Below are 16,549 nucleotides of genomic sequence, written 5' to 3'. Positions count from 1 at the left end.
TTCCCCTGATGTTACTGCCAGTATATTGTCTGCAGTTGCGCCCGGCGCACCCCCACCCCCTTAATTTCCAGAGAGATAAAATATTTCTACAAACGGCAGTTTTTCTACTGTAAAATGTCAAAATTTCAAGCTCGCTCTCTTCGCTCGCTCGCATTGAATCGTTATGCAATTCACCGGATGTTGCTGCCAGTAATTGCCAGCAGTTGCGCTCGGTGGCATGCGCTCCCCCCTTAATTTCCAAAGCGAAAAAATATGGCTAAGAACGGCAGCTTTTGGACTGTAAAATGTAAAATTTTCAAGCTCGCTCGCATTTAATCGTTATGCAATTCACCTGATGTTGCTGCCAGTAATTGCCAGCAGTTCCGCCCGGTGCGCCCCCTCCCTTAATTTCCAAAGCGAAAAAGTATGGCTAAGAACGGCAGTTTTTGGACTGTAAAATGTAAAATTTTCAAGCTCGCTCGCATTTAATCGTTATGCAATTCACCTGATGTTGCTGCCAGTAATTGCCAGCAGTTCCGCCCGGTGCGCCCCCTGCCTTTATTTGCAAAGCGAAAAAATATAGCAACAAGCGGCAGGTTGTTTTTTTTTTTTTAACTGTAAAATGTCAAAATATTCAAGCTCGCTCGCATTAAATTGTTACGCCTTTCTCCTGATGTTGCTGCCAGTAATTGCCGGCAGCTGCGCCCGGTGCGCCCTCCCCCCTTTATTTCCACAGCGAAAAAATATAGCTCCAAATGGTAGTTTTTTTTTTTTACTGTAAAAGATGAAATCCTAGCTACGCCGGTGCCCTTTCCCCGCTTGGTTTCCCTCAACAACAGTAAAAGTCTAGGGATTGAGAGCTTCCTGTATTCCAAATATCTGTCAAAAAAAAAAAATCTCGTTACATTAGGGTCATATAACGCACCCCCCTTGAAAAAAAGCTGGTGACGCCCCTGTTACTTCATACTTTATACATGATTCTTAAATTAAGTTCGGTCTGGTTTTCATGCAGATTCAATGAATGTATCTGGTTACTGTAATCCTTCTCTTTACAGTGCACTCCCATTACAATGAACATGTCTATAACAAAATTCTTGTTACGACAAAGTGAAAATTCAGGTCCAAAAATTGTTTTCTATACATCTTCAATATAATATTATACTTTATTGTTCAGTTATAATGAAATTTTGACATTATAACAAAACAAAAGTCCCTAAAACTTTGTTATAATGGGAGTCATTATAATGGGAGTCACCTGTATAAGATATGCTGTAAAATTCAGAGTTGTCAATCTAAATAATGACAAGATGAAAATTTCTGCAGCAAAATTTTCCAAAAACATGACAGATTAAATCAAAGACACTCCACCTATTTTTGTTTCACATTGGAATGCCATATGCAATAGTACGATCGTGGAGCTAGTGTGGCTCTATGGTACAATATAACAGACAGGTTGTAAAGTTGAAGTAAGTTGAATTTATGGACTTAACAGAGCTCTTGTCCCTGTACCCCTTAACCCTAAAAAGACTGGGGGGGGGGGGCATAAAAGGCCCCCCCTCGACATTTCGCGCGATTACTCTGCAACACGCAATGCTCTTGCCGCGATGCTCTATGGCTTTTTTCTTTCGAGTTTCCCGCACATTTTGACACCAAATTTGTGACGCCCGGGGGTATGGTTCTGAAGTTACATAACTTTTTGTACATGCACGTGAGGCCGAAAATGGCTCAAAAATGTGATTTTGTGTACAAAGTCAATGCAAATTGAGTTTTTTCACATGGTTTATATAAATACGCTTATTTTTACTCTCAATGGCTAAAATTAATTTGTTTTAGGAGTATCATGCTTCAAAAAGTGTCTGCCACAAATTTTGTTAAAAAACCCTGCAAAAACAAAAGGTCGAAAAAACAAAGAAATACATAAGAAATTCATGAAACAATAAAATAAATAAGAAATTAATTTTGATACCGATTTTTTTTTCAAGTACATTTGCTAAGAATGCCACAAAGAATAATTACACCACAAATGAGCACTTTTGGAGCTTTATTTACTGATTTAGATCAAAGAGTCTGATTTCTCGCATAAATTAGCATAATTAATCAAAATGAAATAAAAAAAGGCTATTTTGGAAAATTTGAATATACCATCTTGTAGATTACATCGCACACTACCATTGTGCAAATTTCCGCGGCGATCGCGATCCACGGCCGAGATCTTAAGGGGGGCCCTTTAGCCCCCCCCCCCCCCAGTCTTTCGAGCTACCAAAATAGCCCAGTCTTTTTAGGGTTAAAGGGCAACTAGAGTACAATCAGATTTCATATCTAACCAACTTCATCAGTCAGATACATACACTTGAATGAAAAAGCAATGAATTCCAGATAACTGTCCTATTTAATAGTGATAACAGTTTGACTATGTTAAAAAAATACATTTTCAGTGTATTAGTTGGCACAGCTTACCACATCTGTAAAAATAATCCTTTCACATCACATGATGTGTCATACATGCGAATCATTCTTAAAGACAAGTAAATATTGTATAAATAAATAGTATAAAAGCTACCTACAATACTGTACAATATCAAAGCATGTGATTGTCCTGTTGGAAGATGTCAAAATGACCCTTTACACATTCTATTCTCACAAACCCAATCAAAGGCACAAAGAGAGAAAACATTCCTGGTAGTTATCAACTGAAATATATCATCATACTTGCATTAATCTTAAGAGCACCTTCTTACATCAGCCATTCTACTGAACAAAAGTAATCTTACAATGTATCAAAGTTAAAATATCTTGCATAATACTGAAAGTAATATCAAGGTTTTTCAAATAAAGTCCATTCCATCAAGGTGTAATGTATTAAGTTTCATATATGCATATACAGGAATGAGTTGTCATTACACTGTGTAATAAGAATCTTTTACCCAACAATGAAATAACCTGAAAGGTAAAGCTTACCTTATGGAAAAGGGAAGACTGTTATTAAAGTCTTCTCTCCCAAGCGCTTGGAGTACGGATTATCATCCAATGTAAACATGTTTTGAATTTCCTGGTTTCCTGTAAAGGCATTGTTCTTTGCCATAAACTATCAAAGTATCAGTCAAATTCAACAAACCTCTCCATTGGCATTCAAAATGTACATGTAGTTGAGCTCTTTTCTAAGTTTCTCCCACCAAAATAGCTGACATTAAGAGCGATAATGGTCGCAGCCACATATGTAATACTGGTTTGTGCACAACAATAAGAAATTCCTCATTTTGGTCCACTGTCTTTTAACACTACAACTCCTACTCTATTTATGCAAGTCAAAGTGAACACCAAATAGAATTGCATGTTACAACCCATACCTGGCCATGATAGTGAGGTACTGTAAAACAAGGAATGTTCACATGCATTTTAATTTCGTGAATTTGCGAGAGCCAAGATTCGGGAAATTGAACTGCACTCAAAAGTTCTTGCTAGTGGCAATTTGCAAAAATTTCAAATGCCTTGAAAAATGTTGTTGGCTCGAATTTTGAAAAAAAAAAAAAAAAAATCATGCTGCGAACCTATTGTGTTTTACAGTATGTTGATGTGAAGAGGGCTTTTATGATAGCGTAACATGACAATGGAGGCAAATCACATCTGAAACAGGTTTAGGTTTGCAGAGGCACTTCAGGTGATATACAAGTCACGTCTAACTGGGAAACCTGGCCATCACTTTCAGGCATTTTGATATACATGCATTCATCTTTTGAAAGGGATCCTTGCAGTAAATGGACACAGAACACACCTAGTATAGGTTTTGATTTTATAGAGGAACCTTGGACTACATACAGATCACTTCTGGAAGACAAAACTGGACACTGACAGGGAATAATTCTGGTAAAGGCCACCTACGAGGATACAGGGCACCCGTATGGTGGAAGTTCCACACCATTGCTGCTCTTCACACCTAACACAGCCATTAATTTGGAGGCACCTTGGACTACATACATGTACTGGTACTGGTCACCTCTGGAAGACAAACACAGTCAAGGAACAGGGAGTGGTTCTGGTAAAGGCCCCCAACTAAGATACGGTGAACCTAAGGTGAAAGTACCATATCATTGGTGCACTTCACGTCTATCACAGTCGTTGATTTGGAGGCACACTGGACTGATCACCACTGGGGGGCAAACCTGGGTATGGAAGGGGAGTAGTTCTGGTAAAGGCCCCCTACTGAGAAAAAGGGCATGTAAGGAGGAAGTACCATACCATTGGTTACATTTCACATCTCACAGAGCCATTACTTTGGAGGCACCTTGGACTGCATACGGGTCACCTCTGGAAGGAGAACCTGGCCGCAGACTGGGATCAGTTTTGGTAGAGGCCCCTTACTATCAAAGATACAGGGCAGCAAGGTGGGAGTACCACACCATTAGTGTGCTTTACATATAACACACCCGTTGATTTGGAGGCACCTTGGACTAAACACTGGTCACCTCTGGAAGGCAAACCTGGCCATGGACGGGGAGTAGTTTTGGTACTGACCCTCCTGACTGGTCCGGCCGCTGTTAATTTGTGTGATGGCTGTTAGGATCTGGCTCCTGGGCTCCTTGTGACGAATTCCCATCTCCTTGAGGTCCGAGTCATTCAAGGCCAAGAAGGCTTCCATGTCAACCTGTAATCAGGTCAGGTAACAAAGGATAGCATATCACTGATAGTGATGAGATATAACATGATGATACCACTTCTCAAGTCAACAACGGCAACATTTTATCCCTTATTCACTACCAGCACCCTGTTGCATAAAAAAGAAGAAGATGCAATCAAGTCTTTGAAGAGTCAATTTTAATTGGCTGATACCTTACTTATGCTTAATTGCATCTAGTCATGCTGCAAAAGTAGAAATTTTTGTGCTATAATTTGTCATGATCTGTCGAGTACGAGGAAATTTGCATGTCTTTAATTCTGCAGAATCAAAACATAAAAAGCAATTCATACAGCAAGCAAAAAATTTGGTGTTTTCATTTCATGCTAGTTTCATATTGTGCTTGAAAATTTCCTCTTTTACAGTAATTGACTTGATGTAACTAACTGAATCACATGAACATGTACAAATATAGTAATATTGTATGAATGCCCACAAGGAATGAATGCAACATGAAATTTCCAGTCTGTGTTAATGTCCATTATTGCATGTTTGTCATATCCGTTAAATTAGCACTGTATATGCCAGATATTTTCTGCAAACTTGTAAGATAATTTTGCAAGTGACTAAATTCAGTCACAAATCAGTGACAAATTGAGAAACGAACAATTATTCCTTTTCAGGACAAAATGTCCCAATTTTCCCACAATGGAGATGATACACGGCATTTATGTTGAGGCTGGCAATATTGTTGCAAAATTGTTAAATTTGTACACATCAGTTCACCAGTGAAATTCACCAAAAATAAAAACATTTCAAAATATACCCCATACACAGCATATTGTAAACTATGGTCAATACTATGAGGCAACCAAATTTAGTTTGAAATATCAGCTGTGTTGTAACATGAATATCCCAAACAGAACTGATGCACACACACAAAAAATAAAGAATATGTAGTAAAAGACAAACAATGACAGCACCAGTTTAATTTGTTAGTTCCTAACAAGAACTCATTTACTTGAAGTAATACAATGTATTTACATACTTTTAGTTAAATGTCAAGAGAGAAGCATTGGCAAAAATGTCCATTACACTGACAGGTATACACAAGAGAATCTATTTCACTTACCTCTTGTTCTTCAAAGATTGGTGCATATTTCTCCAGTGAGAGTTTCTTCAAAAGACTTGATAGCTCATCTGGAAAAAAAAATAAACACACCAAACAAACATATAAATGGGTGTTCAATTTAAATTTGCATAAAGAAGATAATTATCAACAGAATACATTAAGACTGACACTTTTACAGATGCCACTATCATATGCCACAACAAAAGCCATTACATGAACAGTATAATCATACTAGCTGTCCTTGTTTGAAGTACACAATTTCAGTCTAAGTATTTCAATGCACAAGCAAGACAATCATTATTCACCACTTCCCCCCACCCCCCCCCCCCCCCCATAGCAAAGGGGGGGGGGGGGGGGGGGAAGGCCATAATGACAGTATTTGTATGAGTACTGTAATGCAAGATATATTGGCTGCATACAATTTTCGAGAATTGGAGCTAATGGCCTTTTCAAAAATTGCCACTGGCATTCAATGCATAAAGTGTAGACAAGAACTTTCACATGCATTTTAATTTCATGAATCTTGGCTCTCACGAAATTCACAAAATTTACATGTGTACTATAAATATTCCTTGTTTTACAGTATTACTCACCTTCTTCACTGATGCTGCTGCTACCAGCACTCATCTTCCCACTCCCAGAGACCAAACCATCCCTCTGCATCCCCATTCCTCTTCCTCCTCCTCCTCCTCCATCGCTATGGTTACTATGGCTTGAGCCTCCCCCTCCCACCCGCATCTTACCCATGGCCATTGGGGTGGGAGACGGGGATGGGGTGAGTGTGGAGGAGGTGCTGCCCTTAGAGGTGGTGCTCCCCTTCGACGTGCCACCACTGTGGGAGCGCATCTTGGGGCGGGTGAGGGTCGAAGAGTTAACGGTGCTAAGGTTTGCCGAGTGTCGCCTTTCTGGGACGGTTTCGCTGGAGTCAGCCCTACTCCCCTGTCTCAAGACCGGTGAGGATGGTATCCTTGGGGGTGGAAAAAAAAGATAACAAAGGAATCTCCATGAATATAAAGCAACTGCAGCTCAAGGAATACCTTTACCATTTATCTGGTAAATCAAGTTTACATATGAGAAATCTTTCACAACAATATTACTTCTTTTCATTTAAATATATGTCTCCATGAAATATGAGAGCACAGAGAGTTACCAGCTTTACACTAACAATTGGAATATATTGTTTCATTTGAATAATTTGTATCTTTGGCACTTTGCATAAAAAGATGCATAAGTCAGAAAACCAAACACAAGTCATTTATCAACCAGTCACTACCTAGAATTCAAAGACTTATGTTTGATTTTCTGACTCATGTTTGATCTCAACTTTTTTTTCACAATTATCTAAATCAGTTCTCATGGCAGGGATACACAGTGACAAGTAGCAACTCTCATGCTATTTCACAAACTTCACTTACTGTGCAAGTGATGGTACAGATGATGCAGATGGATGCCGTTTCCGCATCATTCCCAATCCATTCTGATCATCAAGGTGTCCTCCTATCCCATAACCTTCCCCTGGAATGATACACAACTGGTAGAGTACAATAGTATCATCTCTTAACCCACTGAGGACGAGTCCCGAGTAAACTCGGGCAGGTGTCTATGGGAAATGTGTGTTGTAGCAAAATCAGTCCATCCTCAACGGGTTAATAGCATCAAGGGCATGTTGGGTTTTTCATGTGGCTTCCACATGAAGAAGAAGAAGCACTTCTGAATGAATGATGGACATATGATGGACATGTTTTGAATATACTAACTACATCATTATCGTTGGCTGAGAACCAGAAGGGCTTTATCGCAATGGGGGGGGGGGGGGGGGGGGGGGGGGGGTATTGAGCTATTGGTATCATGTTGTAGAGCTCCATCTCCTCTACAGTATGGTGTCAATTTCAAATCATTTTCATTTTCCATAAAATGTTCAAAAACTACAACCACAAGGGCGCTACTTCACCAAATTGGCATTTGGAACAATGCTTATCAATCTACCCACTTTTGATTAATTAAAATTTTCATTTCATGAAAATTTATTGTTTCATTTTTATCTACTCTAAAATCTCAGACCATCATAGCGCCCTTCTGGTTCAGCTGATGATACAGGGAGACACTCTTATTCAGAGTGAAGAGATAACAATCAAACGTACTGAACCTTTACATTCCCCTCCTTTCACTTGCAGAAGTATTTTTACCAAAAGCATTCTACTACTGCCATTGTTCAAATATTGTTACACTAAAGAGTTGTCATAAGATTCATATTGCATTTCTTCCAACAGTTGATATCGCCTGGGCAGCGAGCTAAAATTCACAGCCTTTAACTTCAAATTCAGAACCATGTCTCCCACTTACCAGATCTGTACCCACCCCCACTACCACCACTATGGCCATGAAGTCTGCCAACCAGTGATGAGGTGGAAGAGTGGGGGTGCCTACGTGCAGACAGCAGGCCCCTGCTGAGGGCCGAAGCCTCCCCAGAGGAGCTGGGGCTGATGGTGGTGCTAAAGTGGGCCGAATTAGAGGGGCTGATACCAGTGCTGCCGGGGCGACGGGTGAACATGGGGCGGTGCAAGCGGTTTGCGCCAGTGGTACCGGGAGTGCCTGGTGTCTGTGGCGCATTGCTATTTGACATGGTGCTGGTGACAGAGTTGTGAGTTCGACCTGGTCCCATACCCTGTATTTGTGGGTGACACATGCAAAGATTCTTCATGAGTGCTGCAATATACGGTGGTGTAACATTATTACTGAGTCCAATAACACACTTTTTTCACATAATGATTTCCCTGATAGTCCATCATCTTTCTTTTCTTAGCAGGAAAAGAGCATATATTAGTATCATTTCAGCATTCCTGAGGTCTCAAGATCTATCCTGATTCATCTTTGTTAAATTCCTACAATATCTAAATCACACTTGAAAATTAAAGATACTGTGTCAAAACATGACTGAGCATGACTACCCAATGACAAATGTAATGATACGACTTACCATTATCTTCACTTCCTCTTGACAGGGTAAATGGACTAAAAGCACAGTAAAAAACAAACAATCAAAAACCTAACTTTAAATATGCAAGTTAATAGACACACATAATCACAGATAGACATGATCATAAATACGGGTATCTGATAAATTACGAAAAAATGTCACTTCCTTACCTTCCCCTTAGAATGTGACTTCCTCGACTTATCAGCGTTGTGAAGGTCGAAGCTGGGTGGTGGCAGAAATGGTGGTATCACGGGCAGTAATTTGTCACTGGCTTTGGAGTGGGGAGATTGTACATCCTGGAGATTTAGAGACACAGATTAAAGGAATGGTATAGTTTCAGTTGAGATGGAGTTTCAGGTTTCCAACATTTTTGATGAGGATTTTTGAGAAAATGAGAAACCTCTTACGAAATATGAAAGCACATACAATTCTACAAAGAATTCAAAGTTAATTTGATGAAAATTGGTTTTGAAATGGCTGAGATTTCCAAAACAAAGCAATCCTAATAAACATGGGACCCACCTTTTAATAGGATCACTTTATTAACTTCGTTTCTGGATATCACAGCCATTTCAAAACCGATTTTCATCAAATAACCTTGGAATTGCTCTTAGAATTGTATGCTCTTTGACATTTCATAAAGTAGTTTTTAAGTATCTGGCAAAGAGTTAAAAGCTAAATAATCTGTGCCAATACCATACCATCCCATTAAAAATGAATTGCATTCAGTTGGTTGAATAAACTTTGAATTGAAGAGGCAATAAGCCATACTCTACCATTACATGCCTTGCAACATGCAGTACAGGAAGTATGATTTGAAAAGAAGCGACTGACATATAAATTATTGTCTACTAGAGATTACTGTACAAATATAATCACAGAAGGGAAATTCACCACAAATACATCAAACATAATCGTGATTTCAGTGAGCAAAAATACAATATAAATGGCAAAGACATTTGTTAACAAAGAATATGCACAAATATACACAAGCTAAAAAAAAAAATGGGTTCACCCCTTCTTAAATTTGGTGTAATGCCATGAGATGTATTGCAGAGATGCATCATAAAGTGGGCATGATGATTGCATGCAAATTCCAAGCGAAAAACACACTGGATATTCAAGAATTGACCTTGTTGTTCAAAGACATGATTGCCTTTGTACTTACAAGTGTTTGCACTGCTTCCACTAGCACATCTTTATCTGAATGGAAAACAATGACATTTTAACATATTAACATGAATGCCAATATTCATTCATCAAAATCCAGGAGATTCCAAATATCAATTGCAGAGATATCATGTATTACATGCATATCGATGAGCAAAAATCAATTTCCAAATGAAGGAGGATTTCATATTCACTTAACAAATCATGAAGACATACAGTAGTTTTCAGAAAGCTTTGACTGCTATGTACATTGTATACATGCAAAAATCATTTTATATGAAATCCACCATTGCAGCTTTCATAAACTGCCCTACAACTGTAATTCTACTCAAGAATCAGTGATCACTTTCTTTTTAACTGTAAGAGATGCAAAGTACAAAGTGCAAAAACAGCAACTACTACAGGAACAGTGGTATCAAATAAGACATCAATTAATGCAAAGGACGATCTAATCATACTGATTATACAACTGTTAAAAAATCTCGATGTAAACAATTAACGATTTGTCCTTAATGATGGGATAATTTTACCCCATGTCTGAGATGGGTGAAATTTGACTATCACGGTTATAAGAATGGTAATGAAATAAAATCAATCCATCTCAAATAGAGTATTATATCTCCTATTATCAGTGAGGGTCAATACTGCTACTCATTAATGGAAGGTCTGTCCATATACGTTCAAGTAACAAAACAAAAACAAAAAATCCCAGAGCTTACTAATGCTGGACTTGCTGAAGGAGACCCTTGAACTTTCCTTGGACTTTCTCCTCTGGGGTTTGGCCACACCCTCCTGACTGGGTGTCTGGTGCAGCCCCTCCCCATTGATATGGGGGCTACTCCCCATACTCTTCAGTGTCTCATCCGGGCGGGCATTCTCATCCTCAAAGGGGGTGAGCTTTGTGGTAGAGAACCCCCCTCGAAGGGTACGGGTCAACTTGAGGTTTCGGAATCGATTCGACATACGGGACCACCAAGCCTGCACAAACATACATACAAAATTTGTACATGGACAGTTCACCTAGTCATGGACAAGCTATTATACTTGTCATTTACTTTACAGAAGACATCTGCAATTAAGTTGAAAGGTTTTCAGCGATTTCTATGATATTCCTGGCATAGCAAGTTCCTAGTCTGGTTTATGCAAAATGTTTGGTCCAAAATGTTAATTGCCATGTGAAGGAAGTCTAGTGTCAAAAGATGCATAAATATGCAAAATTAGATCCTTGTTAGATAGAGGTCCACACATGCCAAAATGTCAATGATTTGTTATCAAGTCAATACTTCAAAACCTAGCAGATAAATGTAGCCAGAGCCAAAATGCCCTTCCTAAAGATGCCAGGATTTTATCAAGAAGATTTTCCAAAGCAATGCTAGCTTATACCCAGAATACTGAAATCATGCAGATTTGTTGCAAGATCCTCCCACTTGGTTAATATTTCTGTTATCTCAATTTGTAAATAAAATGTTTCAAGAACAATGTCTTTCTACTTACTTTCAGACCTGTCCTCTTTTCAGCATCCTGTTCCTCCATTTGAGAAACACTCCCTGTTCTGGTTGACCACATCTGTGTACTTGTTGGGTCCTTGGTGTGTCCTCCTGGATGTCCATTGGTGGTTGGCATGGTGACGGGGGCAAGGAGGCGAATCAGCTCATTCCCCACTTTGTCAGTTTCATCTGTGAAGAATTTTAACGAATGGATGGTGGATGGATGGTGGAACACTCGATTGCCTATGTCTGTAGTTTTTTTTTATAGATTACTGTTGTTCTTCGTGATGTCTGTCAGTAATCTGTAGATGGAGTGCACTAATGGTGTCTTCTGAATTTTAGGCTGCCAAGTAGTCAGTGGCTTGGAAGTTTGAGCTACCCATAAAAAAAGCAAAGTTCACTGCATACAGCATACCATGTAATTCATACAAGTTAATGCCTGCATCCAAACCGCTATTAAAGAATGGTGGAGAATGCAACTACCAGGTACTTTTTTTCTTTTGTAGTGCTACCCATAGTCTTACAATGATACATTTCGAAAGAAATGTGTGGAAAGATAAAATAAATTTTTTTGTAATATCAAGTCTATAATAGAAATTAACTGTAAAGCATAAAAATGCCCATTGGGTACTATGCACTCATGATTGCATCATGGGGGGTGAAATGTCTCCACTCACCCGAAACGATGACCAGAGCCAAGTCCAGGGCCTTACATCCATCCTTTGCCTGGACATTGAGTTCTGCTCCTGCCTGGATCAAATACTTGACAACATCTTTTCGTCTGTCAGAGCAGAGTGAAAGTGACAGAGAGTGAGAAAAACAGACATACAGACACACACACACACACACACACACACACACAGACAACAGAAAGCAATCATGATAGTTTTTTTAATTTCCTTTCATAAATCTTTAAAAAAAAACACACACACAGGAAAAGTTTCTGAAGGGAGAGAGAGAAAAAATGTTTTATACAAAAACTGGCACATCAAAGGAGCAGATATTTTTCACTGTTTCATTTAATTGATTTCATCTAGGTATCTATTCTCTTTTAATATGCTCCTTTCGAGCATGTTAAACCTCATATGAATGAACAATAATGATATACCATGAACATGTGAATTAAAATTTGTCCCCCATCAAACTCATGCTGGACACTATCATTACACCAAGTTGCATTACACAAAAGGGTATGATAAAAATTGATTTCTTTCAGGCAAGAAAGTGTTGTAAATGCTTTCAGTCACATAAACAAAATTTGTACAGCTGAAGGTTAGATTATTACCATGCAGTGGCATGACCATACTCAGCATCAAAAACAGCCTGCCAAATCAGCAAAGATAATGACAAAAATATAAATCGTTCTGACACACTGGTCAAAATCAAATTTCCTCAAATTGGTTGCTAAGAAATGCACAATAAATGTCATACTGGGAAGGACAAGAGCTGATGTGGCTCCTATTTTCTTTTTATTCTCGTTTTGTAAAGCATCTTACTCTGAAAAGATAATGTTAGTTAGGAGAATCCCCCATACCTATGGAAAGTGGCTTGCATAAGAGCAGTCCAGCCGCTCTTCACGTCCTGACGATTGATGTCTGCCCCTCGCTGGACCAGCATCTCAGCGATATCCCTCCTCCCGAGCATGGCAGAGATCATCAGGGGTGTGGCCCCATCCACAGAGGTGCAGTTGCTCTGCATTGGGTCCTCATCTAGAATGCGCTGTACCAGCTTGATGTCCCCTGAACACAGTACACATCAAAATCAGAACAAATCAGTGAAACTCTGCTCTTAAAAGACTCTGACATTCCCCCAGTCTTTCCATACAACTTCCCTGGTTCTCAAGTGCAAGATTTGATAGAAAGAGTATCACAAAAACACTACAATTATAGTTTTATTACCACAAGACAAAACTGATAACATTATGGTATCTTAAGTTCAATGTGTTTTCATGTAATTGTGCTTGCAGTCACTATCACATCCATGTGTACAAGGTGATTTTCATTACTACACAAATGTTTAAGAAGTTTGCACACACTTCTAAACTATATTTCCCTTTAAAATATGAATTCAAACAGAGGAAAATTATACATCCTTTGCATTAAGTTATGCTCAGAGTGATACTGATTTTAAAAGGAATAATGACAACATAATTGGGGCAGCTATAGTCACTAGATTATCAACAAGAATTAACATCTAGTTGTGTGATATGCTTGTATATTTTTCACATACAATGTATCTACAATGTATTTTGGCGTGAATGGGGCATGTGTTTGGGTGTACTGTAAGTGATCACTAGATGACACCATTACCTTGTTCTGTAGCCTCTATTATCCTCAGTTCACTATTGTCATCACCTGTTGAAAAAACACACACTCAGTGACAGGTGATTACTTCTCAAATTAAAACATACATCTTTCAGTCTGTTTCACATTGCTTTCATGACAGTATATATAGTAAAATTCCAAGTTTCTCTTTTCACTTCAACACATGTGACATACAAATTCATGTCCCTGTGATCATTCATTTTGACTTGGACTCTTCAGAATTCAATTAAGAGACAATGAAGTTTCTGTCACAGAATATGTAATGATGAACAGAATTGCGTTTAATAGATCTATCAAATTGATGACTTCATAAAATCAAATATAGATTATAATCAAGGTTACTTTGATAGTTGTGACATTCTTTCAGTTTCAATGCAAAGCCTGGACTATACCTTGTCTTCTGGAGGCACATAAACCTGTCCGTAATCCATAAGAACAAATAAATATCCATCTTTTGTTGTTACTTTCTGCCAGCTACAAGTGATAACAAAGAAGCCTACCTAGCATAATTTCAGAAACATACAAGCTTTCCTTTGCATTGCACATTCCCAACATAATAGCATAATACCCACTTGTTTTTGGTCGGTTAGTGGTCTTTCGTTGAAGATATTCCTTCACTTTCTTATTCCGCGACACCACAGCAATATCTAGTGCAGTACAGTTGTTGAGATTGAGGGAATCAGGATTGCAACCGCTATCAACTAAGTACTTGACCGCTTCAACATGACCACTCAGTGCAGCCACCATGAGCAAGGTCCATCCTGTTCCTGCATCTTGGTAAAACTGGTCACTCCCACGATCCAGGAGTTGTCTCAAAATCGTGTGGCGGCCACTCATAATGGCTGCAATGGTGGATGTCAAGTTCTGTCCAGATATGTCCATTTTGTGGTCATTGAGGTCTAGACCTTGGAGATCTAGGAATATGTTGACGATGTCTGTATGTCCCCGATAAGCAGCCAGAGTCAGTGCTGTTGCACCCATTTTGTTCCTGATGGCGGGGTTGGCTTTGTTCTGCAGGAGCAGTACAGTGATGCTCAGGTGTCCGTTGTAAGTGGCCTGCATCAGGGCCGTCCAGCCGTAGCTGTTCTGGGTGTCCAACCCAGCCCCCCGCATGAGCAGCAGCCGAACGATGCCCTCATGACCGCTGGCTGAGGCAACCTGCAACGGGGTGAAGCCCTCTCCTCCATCGCAGTCCACTTCGATGGCCGAGTCCTCGCTATCCAAAAACTGCTGAACAGACTCGAGGTCGCCACACTCGCAGGCCACTAGAAGCTGGCGAGGGAGATCGTGGAAGTCCCCATCCACCATGATGAGTCATTCTTCTCTCTCGGCTCTTTTCAAACCTCCCTTACGATGCATTGATGACACAGTCATCGTGAAATTGTTGCGCAGCTGAGAAGATACTCTGAAAGAAAATTTGTAGAAATGCAGGTGGTGAGAGGGTAAAGAGATGCCATTGATTTAGATACATCATTGTACATTATCTTTGATGATTGTTATGATTACCCTGACATAATATATTTCTTAAAAAGTGGGTATAGGCCTGCAGATGTGTACTGCATATTCTAGGGTATTAAATTTACAACCTCTTCCCATTTCTCATCAATATCTAATGAGCAATTCCATAAATTCGAATGCACGGTACATTTTGGACACATTAATAAGATGCCACAGACACTCACAAAGATTGTATGAAACGTTTATCTGGCCATGATATGACAAGTGTTTAGTAGAAAACAAGTAGACTCTAACTATGAAAAAAATAGTGTCAACACCTAATTAACCTTATGACCTTGTTCCTTGGAATCATTAAAAAAAATAGCATGACCACGTGTTCGCGCGTACACAGAAAAAGTGAATTTTCTGACTTCATAAGTTCAGTCACAAAGTTTTATGGCTATGCCATATTTTTCTTTAAAAAATTCACATTCGTTCTAGACCTTTTTCTCCTCTTCATAAATGACATACAAGATAATATCCAGTCAAATATCCGCCTCTTTGCTGATGACTGTGTCATTTACAGAGAAATAAATGCAATCTCAGACCATCACATACTACAACAAGACCTCCAGCAATTATCCACCTGGTCTTCCACTTGGCTTATGAGCTTCAATGTGAAGAAATGTGCCGTCCTGTCTATCACCCGGAAACGTAATCCCTCCGTTTTCCAGTATCATCTCCACAGTGACCCTATACCTAAGGCACAGGAATACAAGTACCTGGGAGTGACAATCACTCATGACTTGAGCTGGAACAAACATTGCCAGAACATCAGACACAGAGCAAGCAAGACATTAGGGCTTCTCCGCGGAACATTATCACCATGCACCAAGAAGTAAAGGCCAGAGCCTATACCGCACTTGTCCGGCCTGGGACCCACACACAGCTACAATGGTAAACTCTCTTGAGCAGGAGCAGAAAACTGCTGCTCGGTCTGTACATGGAGACTACAGGTTTTCAACATCTTCCTCAAGGCTGGTCTCGGCTCTTGGTTGGGATAGTCTCCACACATGACGCCTCCTTGCACAGTCGTGCACCCTCTTTCATAAGAATAAGATACACTACTGTCAAGTGACATTTAAAATCATCCTGTTCACCATGTCACCTCTCATTGACGCACCACACTTCTACCATCCCGGGATAGTTTCAAGAAACTGCTGAAAGGGATTACTACTTCAAGGTTCAGGGTTCAAGGTTCAAGACCTACATCTTACATTTGCTTTACCTACTTTTGCACATGCTAGTGTACACAGCAGCCCAATTGGAGGAACCAGAGAGCTGCTCGTGGAGAAACGATAACCGTGCGAGTGTCCAGTCGCACAGACAGCTGCATCCCCACTGCACTGCTGCACTGTTTTATGCTGCAAC

At 39.6% G+C, this 16,549-nt stretch overlaps 1 protein-coding gene across 1 annotated transcript; it reads right to left on the bottom strand.

The window, feature by feature from the left end:
* Positions 1–4,438: 4,438 nt before the first annotated feature.
* LOC139711241 (ankyrin repeat and SAM domain-containing protein 6-like) lies at positions 4,439–14,989 on the bottom strand. The gene is made up of 13 exons (XM_071623157.1): positions 14,254–14,989; positions 13,667–13,711; positions 12,892–13,096; positions 12,035–12,138; positions 11,365–11,546; positions 10,590–10,848; positions 9,869–9,903; positions 8,871–8,996; positions 8,082–8,388; positions 7,139–7,238; positions 6,317–6,690; positions 5,724–5,791; positions 4,439–4,621 (listed from the first exon to the last, which is right to left on the bottom strand). Exons 1-13 carry the CDS (start codon positions 14,987–14,989, stop codon positions 4,439–4,441), a joined length of 2,724 nt encoding a protein of 907 aa, XP_071479258.1.
* Between the last annotated feature and the right edge of the window lie 1,560 nt (positions 14,990–16,549).

The sequence above is a fragment of the Diadema antillarum genome, unplaced genomic scaffold (genome assembly GCF_040938485.1).
Source record: "Diadema antillarum isolate AM-2024a unplaced genomic scaffold, OU_Dant_1.0 seq00001629_RagTag, whole genome shotgun sequence".
Classification (NCBI taxonomy): domain Eukaryota; kingdom Metazoa; phylum Echinodermata; class Echinoidea; order Diadematoida; family Diadematidae; genus Diadema; species Diadema antillarum.
The sequence above is the reverse complement of the archived record's forward strand: the minus strand, read 5'-3'. Positions and strand labels throughout refer to the sequence as shown.